At 41.5% G+C, this 22,352-nt stretch overlaps 1 protein-coding gene across 3 annotated transcripts in view; it reads right to left on the reverse strand.

The window, feature by feature from the left end:
• Positions 1-22,352, reverse strand: part of LOC122811820 (pleckstrin homology domain-containing family A member 3-like) — a 547,265-nt gene that overhangs the window by 73,169 nt on the left and 451,744 nt on the right. For all 3 annotated transcript variants that reach the window (XM_044083925.1, XM_044083926.1, XM_044083927.1), the window contains one exon: positions 6,187-6,335. In XM_044083925.1, the coding sequence (XP_043939860.1) occupies positions 6,187-6,335 (149 nt within the window). The remainder of the gene's footprint in view (positions 1-6,186; positions 6,336-22,352) is intronic.

Genomic DNA, 22,352 nt, shown 5'->3' on the forward strand with positions numbered 1-22,352 from the left:
GTGTATTACGGGTAAGGGGAGGAGTCTGGAGCTTGGAGCTGATGCTAGTAATCTTTGCTGGCTCGGATCCGATACGGATCCGTATTCCCACAGGTTGAAGACCAAATGAAGTAAACTACTTCAGATCCAGTATCAGACAGTCCAGAGGGGAGGGCAAGCTCCATGCTATTGATAGGGCCATGCAAATTGATCCACATGATCTGGGATCTGAGTTAGTAACTTGAGCACTGATGAAGTCAGGTGTGGGAGGATGGGAGCAAATGGTCATGGTTATCTCCTGTGAGAAGGTAGGTGGTCAGCCTGCTGTAGTGCCATCTCCTGCAGACAGAGAAAGACAGAGAGAGAGAGATACATTAAGCAGTGCTAGAAGGCCAGAGATGTGTGCCTGGCTCTGCCAATCCACATCCACAAGTCAGCCTTCAAGAAACATGGATGGGAATGTGCATGCACTCAGAGAAAAGATGCAAGGGACCCTCATATCAGCTGTTGGAGAAGGGTTTAGGCCAGAAAAATGAAACCTCTCTCATGGCTGCCCAGATGACAGCTGCACCATGAACAGCTCTCATACAGGCAATAGGGAATGAAAAGGCAGTAACAGCAGTGGCTAGATGGTTGACAGATGCACAGGACAGAAAGAAAAATAGAGTATGAATGATGAGAAACCTTGTGAGAAATGGGTAATTATTTCCCCTGACACACGCTTTTATAGAAGGTTATCAATCTGTCCACTTATATCTTCTAATTGAAAGACCATTGGAAGGACGAGATGACAGAAACCAGCCTAGCTGATTTTTTTCCACTTGAGCATCTAGTGGAACTGCCAACAAGAAGCAGAAACTGGAGTAAGTGAGCAAATGTTTTTGAAACTGCAGTCAAAATGGAATAAGTAAACAAAAGTGCTAAAAAATGGGAAGCCTGGGTGATAAGGAACAACCAAGGTGATTGTCACCTTTAAATTACTGGCTTTAAGAACAAACTCTTGTTATGAGCAGAAGCAGATGAAAGGCATAAATCACTCCTTTAGGTGAAATTTGCATCAATGTTCTTTGTTCTTGCCAGTGGACAGTAACTAAGAAAAATGTCTGAAATTTGCCATTTTTAGGGTAAGCAAAAGGATTCCAGACTTCCTGAATGTCACTTACTACCAAGGGCCTTAGGGACTAACTTGTGGGGCATCACAAAGTACGTGTTTGGTCTACATGCTACATAGCTGGACTAACCCCCCCCCCCCCCCCCGATGAAATGGGAACTGCAGATAAGAATCTGATGCTCTGGAATGCCTGCTTCTGGATTCACAATGTTTCTCTGCAGACAGGGAGAAGTGAGTCCTTCCCTGCCTGCTGATGTACCACATTACTGCTATACTGTTTAAACAAATGGAAATGTAGGATTGTAGAATTCAATTCTGCTAAGTTTTGAGGGAAAGGAGAACTGCTCTCATTTCTAAGTCACTGATGTCAATTTCTGATTGTATGTTCCCATATTGCCACAAGTTTTGTTAGAATAAACGGTGTTCATTTTTTACCTACTGGTAGTTTTTCTTGTGACAGTGAAGGCATTATATATGCCTTAAGGTGTCCCTGTGATTTATACTACATAGGGGAAAGTAGAAGAAAATTTGAAGTAAGACTGCAAGAACACATTACAGACATAAAAAAGAACAAAACTGAGAGTAATATTGCCATGCACTTTAATTATTCCTTGTTGCAGGGTTGTGTTTTGCAAAAAATTTCTATAGAGGCTGGGGAAATGTGTAATATTAAGGATAAACTGATTTACAAAGAATCCATCCACATTTTAAAGTTTGATACTATGTTACCTGTGGGTTTGAATTTAGAAATTAATTGGAAACAATTGTTGTGTAATTAATTAACTGAATACTTGTTAATGAATGAATTATATACACGTTGTGCAATGTTTGTTAATTTTGTATTACTCCTGGAAGGCTGTGAGCAGAGGCATCAGAGTGGCTTTAAGTGCTGTTTTATATTAAATTTCTTTGTTTTTACTGTGGCCGGTTGTGGATTCTTTTTCTCTTTTTTCCTTGAGTTGTTTTGCTCAATTTCTGATTGTTGTCTTGACCAGAATCCTGTGCTGAATTGGCTCAGTGTCCTACCAATCTCAGTGAGGAAGCATTCATTTTCACAATTTTGTGAAGTAGAGGAACAAAAGCCTTGCCTTTTAGAAGACAGGCAAAGAGAAACTACCAGTTCAGATTTCCCTTGTATGTTATGGAGATCCTTACAGGTGCATTCAAGGGGTCTGGGTCTTGGAACTACTGAACTTTGATATCCTGCTGAAGACCCTTCATGTAGTATCACTTATGTGCCACCATCAGTACTAAAGCCTTCATTAGTCCAACAGCTCTGAAGCAAAGGATGGACAAAGTAAGATCTAATGATAATAGAAGCTGACCATTAGATATAATGTCTGTCATTGTCTCACAGGAAGGTGTCTGCCATCTTGGAATGAGGTTGGGCTTTTGGTCCATCTTAGTGTAAACATTTAATTCAGACACATTAGGAAACGCTGTCCCTTTCCTCATTATTTTCATACAGTAGCTTTAATCCATAAGTATGGTCGTTAAGAGCAATCACATGGTGTTATGGGCCCTGCAGCAAGCCAAACAACTGGAAACAAATTTATCTGTTACACATTTGCTGTACAACAGCATCAAATGCTAATCAGAAAAGTCTACTCATTGGAGTATGTGAACTCCTATCCAGGAGCACTTGGAATCACTGATAAAGTGTAGGTTTTATTTAAATGCTACATTTGATCTGGATTCATATCCCATGCCCTTATATAAATCATATAAATGTATGCATTTCTGCAAGATGCAAGCACCCAAGTGGCCACAAGACTTGATCTGTCCACCTAAAGATCCTATGATTTCACTACCTAGGGCCACCCCAAGGCTTAATCTGGCCATGGTTTCAGAATATCTATAGATTGTAGGGTCTGAACATGTTTAAAGAGCAAGTAAAAGAGCAACAATAGACAAAAGGTGAAAAAAAAAACGTTGATCTTATCTTGATCTGCTAAGCAGTATTAATATATCTGTAGCACTCCAAGTAGTTAGTGAGCTGATAAACTTTTATTTACTTTAAATTTTTTTTTAGGTTTGGCTTCCCACAATCATCTAACATTTCCTGTCATCCACTACCATTTCTGTTCTGCCATCCCTCTTACTTTATGTATGTAGATGGGGCCGGAGTGGAAAGCCAGCATGCCAACATTCTGTGGTGAAGATGAGAATATATTTTTATTGCTGCTCTACAGCCACTGAGCTGGTATGTACAAATGTCATGCAGCGTTGCCTTATATGACTATGCACACTTCATGCAATCTTCTGCATTGTACAGCTAAAATCATCCTCAGCCTGCACAACTGTACCCTTACCACAACCCCTTTTTCCCATTTTTGCACATGGGATCGGGGTGCTACTTCAACAGTGACAATCTTGAGCCAAGGATTACACTGCCTGGTGGCTAGCCCTGCCAAGGTAGTTCTTGAACACCACACACTCGCAAGCACAGTCACACCTATGGCCAACTCAGAGTATACAATCCACCTACTGCATGTCTTTGGAATGTGGTAGGAAACCCACGCTACCACAGGGAGGACATGTAGACTCCACACAGAAGGCACCCCAGCCAGGAATCGAACCGGGGAACCTCACCTATGGCCAATTTAGAGTATCCAATCCTCCTACTGCATGTCTTTGGAATGTGGTAGGAAACCCATACTAACACAGGGAGGACATGTAGACTCCACACAGAAGGTACCCCAGCCAGGAATTAAACCGGGGATCCTCTTACTGAGAGATGACAGTGCTATCTGCTGTGCCACTGTCAACTCCAGTCATGCAATCCTGTTTCTCAGTTCTTTAGATTAAACACAAGCACTGCAATACCACCACAAAGAGAGAGTATAATGCATGTTCAGCAGATACAATCAAAATAAAAACAGCACAATTTAATAAAGAACAAATAAAATCCTTCAAACAGGATGTAAATCCTCACAAACAGAGGATGAGTGCTTTCGGCTTTGCCTTCATCAGATCCTGTTCACACTAAAACACCACTCTTTTTTATATTGTTGTTAATCCACTCAAGTCAAGTCATTCCCTGAGCTTCCTGCTTTTCAATACAGGTTTTAAAGGCACCACTCCATTAAGACCAGGGCTCCTGCCTGCCTGTAAATCAGCTATCCAGTGTGTTTCCAAGACTTCAGTTTTATTTGATAGATCTCCACCTCTTATATTACCAGGCACTCTTTCCAATGCTAGGAAGGAGAACTTATGTCCAGGATACTTTTGAATATGCTGTGACAAAGCATTAGTCTGTCCATTAAGTCTAGTATCACTAAGATGGTGCAGAATCCTCTCCTTAAAAGGCATATTGGTTTTCCCAACATAAAATTCTGGGCAGCTGTCATAAGTAGTGGCTTATACTTAGCACTCATCCTGTTTGTTTGTGAAGATTTGCATCCTGTTTGAAGGATTTTATTTGTTCATTATTAAATTGTGCTGGTTTTATTTTGATTTTATCTGCTGAACACGCATTCTACTCTCTCTTCGTGGTGATATTGCAATGCTTGTGTTTAATCTTCAGTCATTGTTTTAACACAGCACTCTTCAGTGGTTAGTGGTTTTTGTTTATTTCTCAGTTTTTGGTCCTAACTCAAAAATATGATCAGTCCTTTCTAAAATCTGTGTTTTGTTGAGACAAGCTAGAGGTTTACAGTCAATAAATAATAGACTTCATTTACTTCAGAAAATGCATGATAATCAAAGTGCTCTTTCTCTATTAACTTTTATAATTAGTGGTACTTGTACTTACAAATGGTCCCCGATTTTCTGATTATTTTGCACTCTACTTGATTTCTGGACATATGTGGTTGAGAATCACGCCCAGGCATTCTACATAAACCCTGGCCACTGGCACTGCAGCCACTGCTTTGACAGGCCAAACAGATTATATATGTTTCATCCCAAAATGGCATGTTAGGGGGCACGGACACCAATATGATTTTATTTTTCAGCCAAAGCTTCTTCCTCCAACTCCTCGGTGTTCTGTGACTCCACAATGTGATACAGTTTTGTAGTTCCTATGTCTTTAGTACCCTCTTTCCACTTTCTTACAAAGTCAATATCTTATTAAAAAGTTTTAAGAACGCTATGGAAACTGTCAAGTCTTTTTTTTTTCTAATTAATCCCTTTGTTCTCTGCAATAAACTTCTAAATTGACATCTGGTCAGTTTGAGTTAGTTTCTTCTCAAATTGTTTCTTAAAGTATATGATTTTCTGATTATAAATGGCTTAGGTACAAGTACCAACACTCTTTTACTGTCTCAGCTATGGGTGTTAGGTTTACTGCACACATGCTGTCCACACATCTGTGAAAAACAACTCACAGTAATAAAGCCTGGTGAAGTTGGCTAAACAGCATATCAGATTGTATGACAAATTACAAAATTACAAAAGGAAACAATTTGATTTTTATAAAAAGCCCAAATGGTCTGCATACAAGCTGCAGACTAGTATATATATATATATATATATATATATATATATATATATATATATATATATATATATATATATATATATATATATATATATATATATATATATATATATATATATATATATATATATATATATATATATATATATATATATGAGAAAAAGGGGAAAAAGATGTAAATATATCATTCTACATGTGACACTGCGGATTAGATTAAAAAAATTAAAACGTCATGATTAAAATAATGACATCTGTGTATTGTTGCTTTTAAGGGCAGCAGGGTAGATGTATTATGAAGGCTAAAAGATATTTAGTTGTTTTATTAAAGTAGTTTAAATCTATTGACCTGCAGGTAATTGTGTGCAAATGCTACTGAGGTATCTTTACTACTTTGGCAGAATTTACACTTCACTGGTATTAGACTTTCACAATAACATCATTATAATCAACTGGTTCAAAACGGGCTTCCATGTGAATTGTTAAACTGTAATTCTGCAGCACTGACTGCATGAGAATGTATGGGTTCTCTGCTTCAAAAGTCAGTAGAACAGTGCCTGTTAATCTACTAGAGAATATGCAAACAACTGTAAGCACTCCAAAGCCGCATTCTCAACATATCATTTTACATTTGATTTTCAATCCAGTGTGGTCTTACCTGTATCCTTCAGAATAGTCTTTGGGGTCTCATTCTCTGAGCACTTCCGATGTTGACTGGCACGGAACACAGCCATCTCTTCTATGTTTCTCAGCACAGTAGTTGGACCCTGCTTCTCTGGGGAGGCATGTTGGTTAAATACTGGCAATCTAATGTATAAAAGAAAGCATATGTCAGTCTCTGTAAAAAGCCCAGAAAGCTTCCTCATTATTTCTTTGTCCCTCAGTCATAAATGACAACTCTGCATCAGGCTGAAATTCATGTTGCAGCTTATTCCCATCACTTGCTTAAGAATCAGTTATGATTTATGGAAGTTAATGAATAGAGGGGCCAGGGTAATGAGTAGCAGCAGCTAACTGGTGCATTCATTATAACAGCAGGTTTTCAAGGGACAGAATCCTATAGCAGTATTCATAATGCTTGGGCATATATTCATTCATGTTGTTGTTGTTGTTGTTGTATCTTTCGGCTTTTCCCAGTTAGGGGTCGCCACAGCGGAACTCCCGTCCGCTAATGATTGACAGTAGATTTTTATGTACCGAGTTACCAGCCCTGATGCACAACCTTCAACGTAGGTACGCCCATTCATGCACGTCTCCACACAGAAGACGCTTTAGCTGAGAATCGAACAGGACAACGTCTTACTGTGAGGCGACAATGCTACCGCAGCACCACCACATGCATGTCAGGTATAAATCAGTCACACTTTTCAGCATTTGAAAGTGCCCTCACATTAGCCAGCTGCATGGTTTATGCTGAAATCCAGCCAGAATGAATCAACTTAAGCCCCACAAAATTGCAGCATTCTGTCTAGAGTTCTAGCAAGAAACTCTTATTGAGATCTATAATGAAGAACTTCCAGAGGTAAACTAGTAACTGTAACGGTCTAAGCAAACCACAAATATATGCATCCCTGTATGGATCTGTTACAGGAGAAGACATGGCAGCTAACTTTCACTTACTATACAGAAACTATCTACCTGAGCTCATTACAATAAAAATAAAGTTATGCAAGCAGGTACAAGCCTCCCCTTGACACTCTTCCTAAACTTTAGATAACAGCTCCAAGGTCAGAAGCACATTAGGGGCATGTTATTACAGGTCTATATTACAATACCGAAACGGCTAAACACTGAACGTTGTTTCAGCGACACAAAGAGTGAACTACAAGTTACGCGAACAGCCAGATAACAGATTTTTATTTTCCCAGGGGAAAAAAAAATCACTTGGTTGTCACCAAGAATTTGCCCTTTTCCTCACTGTAGTGTGATCTCGGAGAGGGTATATTTAGTTAGGGGTGTGTGGGGGGCACAGTCCCCCACACTGGGGGTTTGGGAGACAAAGTCCCCCACTTTGTAATGTTTGAGCTTGTGATTCGTGTCTGTGATCTGGCCATTTGCTTAACTTGTAGTTCGCTCTTTATGTATTGCTGAAATGGTGTTTGGTGTTTAACCATTTCAGCGTCGTAATATAGACCCGTTACTATAACCTAAAGGACATAAAATACCATTCTGAACAATGTCTCCCTTTTCCTAGTCAATGATATGTGAAATCTGGCAAACTGCACTTTCAGCCTAATGATTTCAAAGAAATATAATTCATCATCAGTCAGACAAACTATTCCCTCCTTGTAGTCATTCAAACCGTGATCTGTACCAAAACAGAAGTGCCTAACGTGCATTTATACTGATACACAAGTCACTCCTCTAGTGAGTATATTATACTCAATTATACCGTATTTCTTGAGAATTATATATGTAGCAATAATCAAAACATTTAGGCAACATTCCAGACAGCTATAGAGCAACTCACAGTGTTAGACAAAGCTGACTCTGGGGTGACACTGCAGTCTTCAAGCAAGCCCTGCTTCTAGACCAGGCAATTTGCTATAACATTGTGTACATCTGCCTTAGCTGCAACATTACATATATCCTACGCAACAGAAATGGCAACAGCCATAGTGGAATGTGTTCTGACAGGAGCTTCGTTTTGTTAAGTCTGTCATATCAAACCACAAGTCAACTGGCCAGCCTCTTGGAATAGGTTTTTCCAATTATTGGCAAGTTGTGTCATCCTTTCACAATGTAGACAACTGCTGAGCCTGACATCTCCTGTCATCTCTTATACAAATGGCATGTATACACCCAAGGTATACAGTGACCCTTCTGATTAGTTTTCACTGTCTTTGAAGAGAGAAGGATCAGGAATAATAGTACCTAAAATAAATTACTGAGCCAGTCTACTTATTTACATTTGATAATTGGGTAAGTGAACTAGTTTGAGGACACTTTTCAGCTATAATCCACGCCAAAGTCAGGTACATGGAAAGATAATGCACTTTGTTAAAAGCATCAGGTACAATAAATCGCTATTCATTCTGCTCCGAATCCAGCAATTAGTTACCATCAATAAATCAAAGATCAAATAAGGAAAATATGGAAAATCAAGAAGGTATAGTATATATAGCAAATTTTCTTCTCATGACAGAAGGATTCATCATTAACAAATCAGTGCTAAGAAGTATTGTATAAAAGCCAAACTTGCCTCAGGAATCTAAGTAAGGTAATGTTGCTGACATGCTCTGCTATTTCAAAGCACTGTGGAAGAGGTTGGGGCTATAATGACAATGAACAACAATACTAAAAACTAAATTTATGTACAAAATTAATCTAGGGCCAGACTGCCATCGACTTGGGAATTAGTATGTTCTAAGATATTCTGTTAAATTTCAAAAAGGAGAAAGTACACATCCTTCGGAGTATGCATTATTAACTGCATGGTCTGCTGAAATTTGATGAAATACTTACATTTTATTTATTTATTTAAGTTTGATGAACAGGGAAGTCCACTGGGCTAAGAAGAGCCCATTTTCAGTGGAAGCCCGGGGAGAAAAGCTCCACAATAATTGCAAGTTACATTTCACCTGTTACAAAAGGACACAGGCATACACTGGCATACAGCTAATTAAACATTTACAGATAAGCTCCATGAAATTTGCAATTGGTTTGTCACAATGATTACAAAAATGAAAAGGCATAATTCAATACAGAAATTTCAGCATTTACATAAAGTGATTATTTTTGTTATAAACTCAATTGTAGGTTTAACATTTCAAAATATATAGCTACTAGCCATTAGTAGGTTAGGAAAATATTATGTATGGAGAGAATAATAGTATATTTGAGATTGGAGAGTATAGTACAATAGATATTAGAGAGAAAATTAGTTTTTGGTAGGGGAGAGATTGTTTTGGGTGGGAGGAGCAGCAGTCGCCAAACAGAAAACAATCAGTGAGAAGGTTAGCGACTACAGAAACAGGGTAGCCTATCATTTTGGTTTGAATTTTACCTTTCTGTTTGTTTTTATTGTTTATGCACCAATGGGGAGCTGCAGTTCACTGAGAAGTAGGAAAATAATGTAGTTATGTCAGGGGGTTTAGAAAGGGACATGCAGTAAGTGCACGCCACTGAGGGATGCCCGTGGGACAAACAGAAACAGAGTGTAGTCAGGCAGAGGTTTGCAGAGGTTTTCAGTATTTAAAGATGGCACCGCAGCTCAGGGGAGGAATAAATAAACTCTCAAGAGGAAGAGGAAGGGAATAGACAGGATTGACAGTGCTGGGAAGTTTACAATAAGATTATGTTAAGAGACCGAGAGAATGGGGGGGGCTAAGAGCCAGGGGTTTGGAGAAAACTGTGAAAACCAGTTTGACAGGGCTAGGAAACTTACACTAGAATTATGTTAGGAGAACAAGAAAAGGGGGAGGCTATGGACCAGGACTTGGAGAAAGCAGTACCTAAAGGTGTCTGTTTATCTGTGTGAATTCAAAAGCAGATTTAGTAGAGCATCAGGGAAGTAGAATATAAAATAAATGTAAAGGTTTTGGAAACTGTATAAATTAGTTACAATAAACGGGAGAATACAATATAAGAATGTAAAAGAAATGTGTTATAGAAGATAAATAAAATATAAGAACATAAAATAAATGCAAAGCTTTGGAAAAATGTATATATTTGTTACAGTAAATGGGAGGAAAAGGGGGGAGTCCAGTAGTGTGCACAGCAGAAGAATCAGTAGAAGTATCACAGAGAGAAGATTATAATAGACCTACACTGCTCACAGTCTGTTGATAAAAGTAGAACTTGCAGTGGCTTTTACTGGTTTATATGGGGTTCCGCTCTCGTGTTCTTGTATGCAGGCAGTTGCTTCAGTTTTTTTTTTTGGACCTTTGAATGTGTTTAAGGAAACTGCTCACAGTTTGTTGATAAAAGTAGGACTTGCAGTGGCTTTTACTGGTTTGTACTGGGTTCTGCTCTCCGTGTTCTTGTATGCAGGTAGTTGCTTCAGTTTTTTCTTTTTTAATTTATTTTGGACCTTTGAATGTGTTTAAGGGAAGTTGTGCACACTACTGAGGGATGCCCATGGGACAGACAGAAACAGCAACTTCTGCCTGACTACACTCTAACAGATGTACCTTTATAGAAGAATAAGAGAAGTGTGCCTCATAGACTATGGCAAGGTCTTCCTGCTTTGTTTCCTTTAATGCATAAATGACCTCTACAGCTAGTGATACATGATTATATACTAAAAGCACATTTCTTATGAACAAAGGATGGAGGCTGAGGTGTAGGACTGATTCTCACTGCTACTAAAACAATGTGTTGCAAAGAAGTGCATGCAGTGATGAACAAGGTAACTGCAGAGGTACGAAAAACTAATGAAGAACATCTGTCTACCATGAGAATCAGATTTGCACTGTCTGTTTCCCTTCAGTAGGACATTCTGGATCAAAGGAAAAATAAGAAAGGTATCAAGTACTGCCTATGAAAAGAAGGCATTAGTCTTCTAAACTTGAAGATGAGGTCAAAGGGAAAGTACAGTTGTATAAAATCTTACCATAATAGTACAGTGGATATAAAAAGTGTTAAAATGCCAGGTTTTGGTCATATAAAAAAATGAAACCTCAACAAATCATTTCAAAGCTTTTCCCACCTTTAATGTGACCTATAAGCTGTACAATTCAACTTTAAAATGAACAAATCTCTTGGGGGAAAAAATAAACATACAATATGCTGGTTGCATACGTGTACACATCCTTAAACTAATACTTTGCTGAAGCACCTTTTGATTTAATTTCTTCTTATAATTGTTCCTTTCTATCATATTATTTTTGGATCCTCTAACTTGCTTGGTATTTTTTTAGCTAATTAACAGGTTTCTTCCTTATGCTGCTTCTCCCTCTGTATCTGCTAAAAAGTCAGAAAAGAAGCCAGATAAAGAGACAAAGAGAAGGGGAAATCTTTAAAGGATAGTGCAAAATCTAGACAAAAAGATGAATGCAAATGTTCCTCTTCCTCGACAGGAGGTCTGGACGGATCAAAGATCCACCACTCTTTAGCTCCTCCGGCAATGGCTGTACCTTCGATACCCCCCTCACACTGATCAGCAGAGATTAAGATTTTCAGTTTGGAGTCATCTAACTCCCTTACCCTAAGCACTCCCAATCCCTACCTTTCACCGGCTCCTTCTTCGACCTCGGCCATGGTCCATTCTCCCTTCTACCCCATTACCTCTGCAGAGTTAGGGTCTGGAGCTAGTGACTTTGGTGGCTGTCACTAAAAACTTTTACCTCGGAACTTAACATTTCTGTTAGGAGGTAAGACCAACTTTTCAAACCTCCACTAACTGTCAGACATGTGGCAAGGACATGGACCTAGGCTCAAATAACTCAAGTATTCCTTCCCTGAGCCACAAGAAGAGAAAAGTTATCTGGGGACCTTCTGTCTTGATTCTAGATTCCCCTTCTCAGTCACTGATGGGTGACTGTACAGCAATCTGCTGTTCCTTAGATTGATCATCACTTTCTCTTGGTCCCCTCTAATGCTGCTCCTTGGAAAGCCACTAAGGACTGTGAGGCAGGTATATCCTCTACGGCTGTTCATCTGCCCTTGTTGAGTAAGGGACAACCACTTTTGTGGGCATCTTGGAAGGGGCTGGCTGATGCTAATTCGCTAAGCAGCTCTGATGAGCTTCATTCTCAAAGAATGGATCATCCTTCAAGCTGCTTCTTTAATACTTTCCAGTCATTACATGCCAAGTGTTCCCTCATTTAAAGAGATTTTATTTCACTGGGAACAAAAGAAATGTCAGAACTCCAGCAAATATATTCTGGTTTGTTACAGTTGGATTTTCCTCAACCTGCAGCTGTTCCTACTGTGCTGCCAGCTTTAGAGGATGCTTTCTTTGCACCCAGAAATGTTCTTGACATTCAGCACCTGCACCCTGAAAGTCTGATAAATTATATAACAAGTCCAAACTCATAAATTCCTTTTTCTAATATCAGGTCAGATCCTGCAGTAATTTCTCTGCTAAAATTGGCTTCTGCCAAACTCCTTACAGCAGCTGGCCCTGCACCTCCTGACAAGCCGGGAAAGCCCTTGATAAGTCTGAGAAGAAAGTTAATACTTCTTCCACTTTAGCCTTCAGAATGGAAACTGTCAGGCTCCTAAGCCTAGGTTTCTGCTGGTTTCCTTTGACAATATCAGAAGGTTAATTGTGGGACCCACCCCCCTTTCAGTGACTAAAGTATGTCTGAATTCATTAATATCTTCTGTGTCTTTGGTAACCAAACATTTTATTTATTTTGAATTTGTTAACTAGGGCAAAGCACTGATCCCACTGGACCTACTTCAGTTTCAGTCCAGGGTGAAAACAATAGATACATGACATTATATATAGAGTGAATGACAACATGCAATATATAAAGAAGCTATGTACTTACCATAATGTTCCATCTGTGTTGTCCATTTTCATTCTTCCTCAACCCATTGGGTTCATATCTGATCCTTGGATCCAACTTGGCCGATACTATATCTCATGGCCAATTGAAACTCTTGAGCTCTTCCTTACTCATAATGTTCCATGTTTTTATACTGGGGTTATTTTTCATATCTTTATTTTCATTTTTATTTTTGTTGAGAAATGATATATATATATTGCTGCATTGCTAAATTTCATTGATTTTATTGACACATCTTTATACTGAGTTGCTTCATATATCCTTAAGATAATCTAATTAACTATTTTATTTTATTTCATTTAATTTATTTAGTCTAATTGCTTAATTAATTGATTGATGAAATGTAATTGCACTGTATTTAAATGCAAGTGGGCATATTGCTAAATTAGATCTGATGAAGCGTACCAGAAGAGTACGCGAAAGCGCTTATCTGTTTTGTTATTCAATAAATTATTTTATACTTTTATCGTGGTAGTCTGACCAGTTTTCTTCTTCACTTTTCATCGTTTTCCTACTGAGTTGGACTTCTGGACAGCTGCATTCACCTTTTCAGCTTTACTCATAATGCACCAATCCCTAACATACCTCAGATCTCGACTGCTAAGCAACATAAAAAAGTAACTGTGAATAATGTTCCTAAAAAAGGAAACCATTATCTGGAGCTCCATAAAAGACACAGTGGTGTCTTAATAGCACTTCATTCTTCCAGAAATCTAAAATGACACAGACTGGGGGTTGGTGGGTGGGAAGTTGAGGAAGAATGAAAATAAACAACACAGATGGAACATTATGGTAAGTGCATAACTTCTTTATCTGATGTCAATTTTCATTCATTCCTCAACCATTGGGACAGAGCCCCCAGCTACTTTGCATCCCAGGTAGGCTTTAAGAAAGTATATTGCTGAGTATGGTTGAGCCAATGGCTGCTCTTCCCCTCGAGACCAGATCCAATTTACAATGAGTAATATAAGTATGAGGATTAGCCCAAGTAGCAGCTGTGCATATGTCATCCATGGAATGGTTGGACAAAAATACTGACGAGACTGCCATAGCTCTAGTAGAGTGAGCTCTTAAAGGTGTTGGTAATGGAATGCCTGATCTATTATAGACAAAAGCTATGGAGTCCGTAATCCATCTTGCCAATGTCACTTTTGTGACAGACTTGCTCAATTTGTTATCTGCAAAAGGTATAAATAATTGATCAGATTTTCTAATGTATTTTGTTCTTTGTAAGTAGAAACACAGCTGTCTATGAACATCTAGTAAATGCAACAAGAAGTTATGTACTCACCATAACGTTCGATGTATGTAGTCCATCTCGCCTCACATTCTTACCCATGGGTTTGGCTCCGACTCGGCCGACTTTTCTAGCTCAAAGTCTTTCATTGGCTGGGCTAAGCAAGTATCCCTTGGTGCACTGCTCCATATCACCAGATCTAGTTTTGCTGCGAAAAACTCATTTGTACCCCATGCATACACCACATCCAGGTAAAAGAATGAGCCAAGTAAGGGAACTCTGCAGATGGACAACCTAACCTCCAAATCCTCCAGGAAGGGGGAAGGTGGGAGGGGAAGTAAGAATGTGAAGTGAGATGGACTACATACATCGAACGTTATGGTGAGTACATAACTTCTTGATGTTATGTAGTCCTATCTCGCCTACATTCTTACCCGTGGGGCAGCGTCCCTAGCACCTACATCCCAGGTGGCTCATAGGAAAATACTCCTAAGAACTGTGGAGCCAAAGGCCGACCTGCCCCTAGAAACCACGTCCAATTTGTAATGAGAAACAAATGTGTGAGGAGAAGCCTAAGTAGCTGCAGCACATATATCATCCATTGACAATCTGGCCTGATAGGCTGTAGATGTAGATGTAGAAACAGCCCGAGTAGAGTGAGCCTTGACCAGAAATGGCAGATCTTTTCCTCCTGCGTGGTAGACTAAAGAGATACAACTAGATATCCATCTGGATAGGGTGACCTTAGAGACCGGGGACCCCATTCTGTTTTCCGAAAAGGAAACAAAAAGTTGGTCAGACTTCCAGATATCTTTTGTTCAGTGCAGATAGAAGCATAATTGTCTGTGTACATCCAACTGATGAAATCTAAACTCTGCCTTGTTCGAAAAGTGAGGAAAGAACACAGGCAACTCAATGAATTGATTAAGATTAGACACGGAAGCCACTTTAGGAAGGAACGAAGGGTTTGGTCTAAGAGACCCTGTCCTTATGGAAGATTAAGTATGGAGGTTTGATGGAGAGGGCTTGAATTTCTGAAACTCGCCTTGCTGAAGTGATTGCTGTTAAGAAGGCTGTTTTCCAGGTCAAGAATTTCGATTCACAGGTAGGTGCAGGCTCGAAAGGTGGTTAAGTAAGGGCTTGTAGGACAAAATTGAGATCCCAGGGCATGATTGGTTCGGAAACTGGGGGACAGAGCAACAGAGTATCCTTCAGGAAAGCCTTGCATAGTCTATGAGCCATGAGACTAGGCTCATTAGCAACATGAAAATTAGAGATCGCTGCCAACTGAACTTCGATGGTAGCTGATGTGGAACCCTGATGGAAAAGCATAGACAAAAACTCCAAGACTGAAGCGATTGGAGCTGTGTAAGGATCAATGCCTCGGGTATGCGCCCAGATGGAAAACCTCTTCCATTTACTAGAATAAATCTTTCTAGTAGATGGCTTAAGAGAGGACGATAATATATGAACCACTTCTGGTGAAAATTTATGAAGTCTAACTAACGATGGAAGTGGAGTAGCCAGGCTGTCAACCGGAGGGTCATCAGGGAGGGGTGGAACTGTCCCGACATGTGTGTCAGTAAGTCTGGTTTAGGGTCCAGAATCCAAGGAGTGTCCACAATGTATTGCTGAAGAAAGGGGAACCAGACTTGGCGAGGCCTGTGTGGAGCAATCAGAATCATTCTGCTTCCTAAGGATTGCGCTTTCTGAATCACCTTTGACATCAAAGGAAACGAAGGGAAAGCATAAAGCAGACCGGAGGGCCAATCATGAACCAGAGCGTCCCTGGGTGACTCCCCCTGTGGGGGGATCAGCGTGAAATAGCTGCTGCATTTTGCATTGATGGGGCTGGCAAAAAGGTCGCAGCAAGGCTGACCCCATCTGCTGAGGATTCGCTCTGCAACCAGGTGATTCAGGGACCACTTGTAAGGCATCAGAATAGCTCTGCTTAGCCTGTCCACAATCACGCTGGACTTCCCCGGAATGTGCATTGCCACCAGAAACCGTTGGGAAGTTACTGCCCATTGCCACACTCGCATGGCCTCTCTGCACAGAGGGTAAGACCTGGTTCCCCCTTGCTTGTTTAGATACCACACTACTGACATGCTGTCCGAGTGTATTGCAATCGTCCCTAGAGGTAGAACACTCTGAAGTGCCTGCAAAGCCAGCTGCACCGCTCTCATCTCTAAGACGTTTATATGCAGATGTATCTCGTGCTTTTGCCACGTGTCTTGGACTGTCCTGCCAAGATAATGCCCCCCCACCCCATCTGGGAGGCGTACGTGGTCACCGAGGCAACCGGGATGGGTGGAACTAAGGGCCTTCCCCCGTCCAAACTGTTGGTGCAAAGCCACCAACTGAGGTCCTGCTTGCATCTGTCCGTGAGCAAAATGGGGTGAGAAAGTGGAAATCTTTGGAGGGACCATTGAACAAAGAGGAGCCATTATAGAATTCTCATGTGCAATCTTGCTAGAGGGACCAACATGATTGTTGCTGCCATGGTCCCTAGGAGTTGGAGAACCCATCTTGCCTTTGCTTTCCTCAGGGGCATCAGCATGTGTATCTGTTGTTGTAATACTCTGATCCTCTCCTGCGGTAAAAATGCTCGCATTCGAATGGTGTCTAATTCTGCTCCTATAAAGGTGACACACTGCGAGGGCAATAAAGCACATTTTTCCCAATTTATTGTTATACCTAACTGGTGATAGAGTGATGGTAGCATCCCTGGTTTGAACTAGTTGATGCCTGGTGGGCGGTAAGGAGCCAGTCGTCCAGATACGGAAACACTTGGAATCCCTGACGTCTCAAGTGAGCCGTCACCACCGCCATACACTTGGTGAACACCCTGGGGGCTGTGGTGAGACCAAAGGGCAGAGCTCGAAACTGGAAATGACTGGCAACCAGCGGGAAATGTAGGTGACTCCTGGATGCCCTGTCCATTTTCACATGGTAGTAAGCATCCTTGAGGTCGATGGAGCACATCCATACCTCCTCTCCCAACAATGGGAGAATCGATTGTAGCATAACCATATGGAACTTGGACTTCTGTACATAGTTCTTCAGTTGGCTGAGATCTAATATGGGTCTCAGGTCCCCTGTTCTTTTCGGCGCCAAAAAGAATCTTCAGAAAGTCCCTAATCTGATTTGGTCTGAGGGGACACACTGGATGGCTCCTTTTCCTAGCAGCTTTGAAACCTCTGAGGCTGCTTGATCCCTTTGACTGGGTGGAACGTCTGGGATTTTTCTGATTGAAGGGGGGTCTGATGTAAACGGAATGAGATTGCCTCCGGAAATTATCCGTAATACCCATCGGTCCTGGGTGATGCTTTCCCAGGCTTCCGGATATAATGAAATTCGACCCCCCCCGAATGGCTCTGGATAAGCACAGCCAGGCACACCCTCAGGAATGAGAGTAGGGAGAGCCACGAAAGGAATCGCTGTCTCCCGAATTGCGGGGGCTCCCTCTGCCTCTGGGGCGGCATCTCCCTGAATAACCTCCCCCTCCTCTGCCTCTGGAGAGGGGCTCTCCTTTTGTGGCAGGAAAAAACCTCTGTCACTACTTGAACCACATCTTCCCCCCCGCTGGGCCTTGGGATAAGGCCTAGAAGGAAGGGAAAAACGGACCCCTACGACAGACAGGGTCTTTCCCTCTTGCTCGCACCTGGTGAGGGTGTCTTTCACTTTGGTCCCGAACAAAGAAGAATCATCAAAGGGGGCATCAGTGAAGGAAGACTTGAAGGCCTCCGCAAAGTGACACAGGCGCAGCCAGGCTTGCCTTCTAAGGGCAACTCCTGAGCTTGCTGCCCTACTCGCTCCCTCGGCTGCATACGAAATGAGTCGCATGGATGAGTTGACAATGGAATCGAGGGTAGAGACCTGGGCGTTAACTGTTTGGGCCACCGCCTCAGGAACGTTACCCGCAAGAGTATCTCCTAACTCCTTGAGGAGATCTCTCTGGAGCCGAGTGAAGTGAGACAGGTAATTCAGCGACCGTAATGTAAAGGTTGCTGATGAGAGGGTGCACTTCCCGTACCAGTCCATGGTCCTAGACTCCTTGTTAGGAGGATGGACGGATGAAGAAGACTCTGCTACTTTCTTCTGAGTGGCTGCTGCCACCACCATGGCATCTACAGGGACTCCTTTAGACAGAAACTCTTTGCCCTGGGGGCGGAAAGAAACTTGTTAGGACACCTGGGCACGGGCTCCATAGAATCAGGGTTTTCCCATACTCTTCGTCATATCAGATCAAGGAGCTCGTCGAAGGGTGGACACACCCAGGAGACGGAGGGCTGAGCAACAAAAGCCTTAAGGAATACTGACTCCTCCTCGGAAGGGGCTTTGGAAGGCCAGTCACCTCTTTGTTTCAGTATCTCCATGATATCGGAGAAGGAAACATCATCAGAGAATGACTTGGGGGACCCCTCCGATTCCTCAAGGTCAGTATCAGAGGTGAGGGACTCAACCTGGGAGTCTATGTGCTTCCTCTTGCACATTTTCTTTCTAGGGGGCTCCTCAGGCACGAACTCTGAGGGGCCCTCAGAAATTTGGGGACCACTCGTGGGGGTATCCCTAGGCCCTGGTGCTCTGCTGTCCATGGATAGGTGGTGATCAGAGGCTCTCACCGGAGTGGTGGGGGACAGAGTGACCGACCCGCCTGATGTAGCTGACAATCTGGCCAGCACGGTCCTCATAACCTCGAAGGCAGGCCCCCCCACGTCCGAGGAGCAACCAGCCTCAGAGGCCATGACGGGGGGTCACAGTTCCCAGAGCCGAGGCACCGAGAGGGAGACTCGGAACCAAAATAAGCCCCGAGATGTCCCCATTGGGCCCGTTCAAAGAATCTCGAGTCCCAAACCCGGAGGACGGAGCCGACGGGGTCGGAGCCGATGCCGGTACCGATGGAGCCAAAGGGGCCATCGGCACAGGCCTAGGAACATCAGACAGCATGGAACACTCCAGCTCCGAAGACAGAAATGTGCTCGGAAGAGGAATGATCGAAGACTGGGTCGGGGCGGGCTCCGGAGCCGAATGGGTCGGAGCCGAAAATAATTTTGCCAAAACCGGTGACTGGAGGAGCCTCTGGACCACCCTATCAACATCCATATCCGAAAGGGTCCTGGAGGATTTGGAAGACAGGGAGGGAGATCGTGATTTCCTCTCAGGAGAAACTGGTCTGAGACTGGACGATCGGCTCTTAAGAGGTTCCAATAAAATTGGAGCCGACGCCGGTTCCGTCAACACCGACACTTCTTGTGGACAGTGGAACCGAGGAGGTCGATGCAATTTTTGGGACTTTCTGCGGAGGCTCCGATGAAGCTGACGGAGCCACAGATCTCTTTTTAGACTTGCCAGATTTTGACTTACCACTGGGAGACGAATCCATAGCTTCTTCAAAAGAGGGTTTCAAGAGTCCCTTTAAAATCAGCTTATTCTTTCTCTCTTGGAGAACTCTAGGACTGAACGCATGACAAAAACTGCAGGACTCCTGCAGGTGAATGGCTCCCAGGCAACAGACACAAATGGAATGCCCCTTGGTGATGGACATCTTATACTCACATTTAGAGCACTTTGAAACCAGAAGGTTTGTGCTCCTTGGAATCTTTGAACATCTTCACTACTACACCAAAAACGCAAAAACAAGTCTGAGAAGAACTCACAGGCGCTCACACCACAAAATCATGGGAACGAAAACTAAACAGTGACCAAATACACACACAAGAGAAGCAAGTCAAAACCTCTAAAAAAAAATGGTTGATGACCACAAGGAAAGGGAACAGCCCAAACCTCTAACTTAAACGGTTTAGACTGTACACACACACGGCAATCAGAAAAAAACTAGGCCCTCTAACTGAAACGGGCCTAGCCCGAGGGAACAGTCAGCGGGATACCACACAAACAAGCACACGATCACAACCTCAAACAACACCAGATAATAGCTATGATAATAGCTTTTGTTTATGAACCAAAACTTTTCTTTAAGACAAGAAAAAAGGGTACTTAGCCACAGCCAAGCGAGACCACGTCCGAGCTACACGAGTGGCCAACGAGATCTGGGGATATGGAGCAGTGCACCATGGGATACTTGCTTAGCCCAGCCAATGAAAGACTTCGAGCTAGAAAAGTCGGCCGAGTCAGAGCCGATATTCGGCTCCGAACCCACGGGTAAGAAATGTAGGCGAGATAGGACTACATAACATCATGTATTCAGCTTTGTTTTTAAATCTAATGAAGAAAACAGGCAAATGAATAGATTGATTGATACTTTACTCTGACACCACCTTAGGAAAGAAGGAAGGGTTAGTTCTTAATGAAAAGATGAAAGGGAAGGAAACCATAAATTAAAGTGAAAGTCAATTCAAAGAAAACATCCCTCTTTTGAATGGTGCTATGAATAAACAACACAGAATACTGACTACAGTGACTATTTTGATATGTGGCAAATCTGTTCAGTTCTTGGCAATTCCACATAGGTATAATGTCCTGAAAAATGTATTGTTCCAGCTTCCATAGATATGCCAATGTTATGTTCCTACCTAGGGCACCTGATAACTCGTTCTTTAATATGGAATTTGAACTACTGAAAAAAAAATGTGCCTTTCAGAATTGGAATGGTCCTAATATTTAGAAATACTGAAAAAAAATGTGCCTTTTCAGAATCGGAATGGTCCTAATTTTATATTTAGAATTTTGATTAGTTTTAATAAATTAAAAAACTGGTCTTGAAATCTTTTCCTTTTTTCTCTGGAAAGAGCCTGAAGTAGAAACACAGAACTCTTCCTGAACTTGTGAGGCAGGATAATGAATTTCCATCATATAAAAGTCTTCACCTTTACTAGATGGGTCAGGGGAAGGACTCTCATCCTTTTCACCCAGCTGAACCTTCAAAGGTACCTGATAAAGTCTGCAATTCTGTATTGTTCGCAGGTATCAGTCCATTTAAGGTACTTACTGTTTCAATGGAGAGTCCTTAGCTGTACTGAATACTCTCTTACAAACAGATTATAATCAAAGGAAGGTTGCATTATGACAGAATCAAACTATATGCAGCTCTGGTGGGTCTAGCCTAATTAAAAAGACAAAAGTATATGGGTCATTCAACGCTGATGCACCTGAATCTGATGTGATCCACAAGGCATAGAAAGGTGCTACTAAGGTTTTATTTTGAAAGCAAAAAGGCTAAGATTTTTTTATACCTTTAATGATAGTATATTTGCTGTTTCTCAGTGTCATTAGAATATTAGAATATTAGTACTCTCTTCAAAAATTAAGACTGAACTGAAGATTTTACCCCCCCCCCCATGAGTTTTTCCACATAACCTATTTTTTCTGATCACAGATCTAAGTTTTTGTCATCCATTTTTCTTAAAATAAAAACAATCAAGATAAAATAGTTATGAAAACACAGTTGGTGTCATATTCAACACTATCAAGTAACTATCACAATCATAATGTAGTGTTTTACTAACTCCGATTTATTTATTTTATTTATTTTACATTTGTTAACCAGGACAATCTGACTGGACCAGGTCCATTTACAGTGAGGCCCGGGGAAAAAAAGCTCCACATATATTAACAGAAATACTAGAATTTAATACATAGTAGCAAAAACAGAGCACATTATAACAGCAAAAATCCAACTAGTAAGACAGAAATGTAAAACAGACAGGATACAACTCAGCAGTTGAACAGGTTAAATACATTTAGCATTGAGAGTCGTGACATACATCATGTTAAAATGAAGTACCTATATTAAAGGGATAAAGAAAAATATTGGAAGTAAGCAACTGTAGCATTTACATTAGGCAAATAATAAGACTTTCAATTTTCCACAAAGCTAAGCAGTGTTTTTAGGTTATGCATGGGCAAAGCCAGGTGCTTATGCGATGTGATTTTAAAAAGGTTTTGAAGTGCGAGGTGGTGGGGATAGAGGTCAGTGATGGGGGGAGGTTGTTCCAGTTTTTAGCAACAGTGTGGGAGAATAGTGCTTTTCCACCAGTGTTGTTAGTCTTATGGCTCTGAAGAAAAACAATGCAATAGCATGTACACAAACAACATTAGTTTGGCTCTAATGTGAGAAGTGGAAGCAGTGTGTGTGCCAAGAATGGAATAATGTTCCTAGCAATGCTG

Source organism: Protopterus annectens, chromosome 9.part0 (genome assembly GCF_019279795.1).
Source record: "Protopterus annectens isolate FY-2018-M chromosome 9.part0, PAN1.0, whole genome shotgun sequence".
NCBI lineage: Eukaryota > Metazoa > Chordata > Ceratodontiformes > Protopteridae > Protopterus > Protopterus annectens.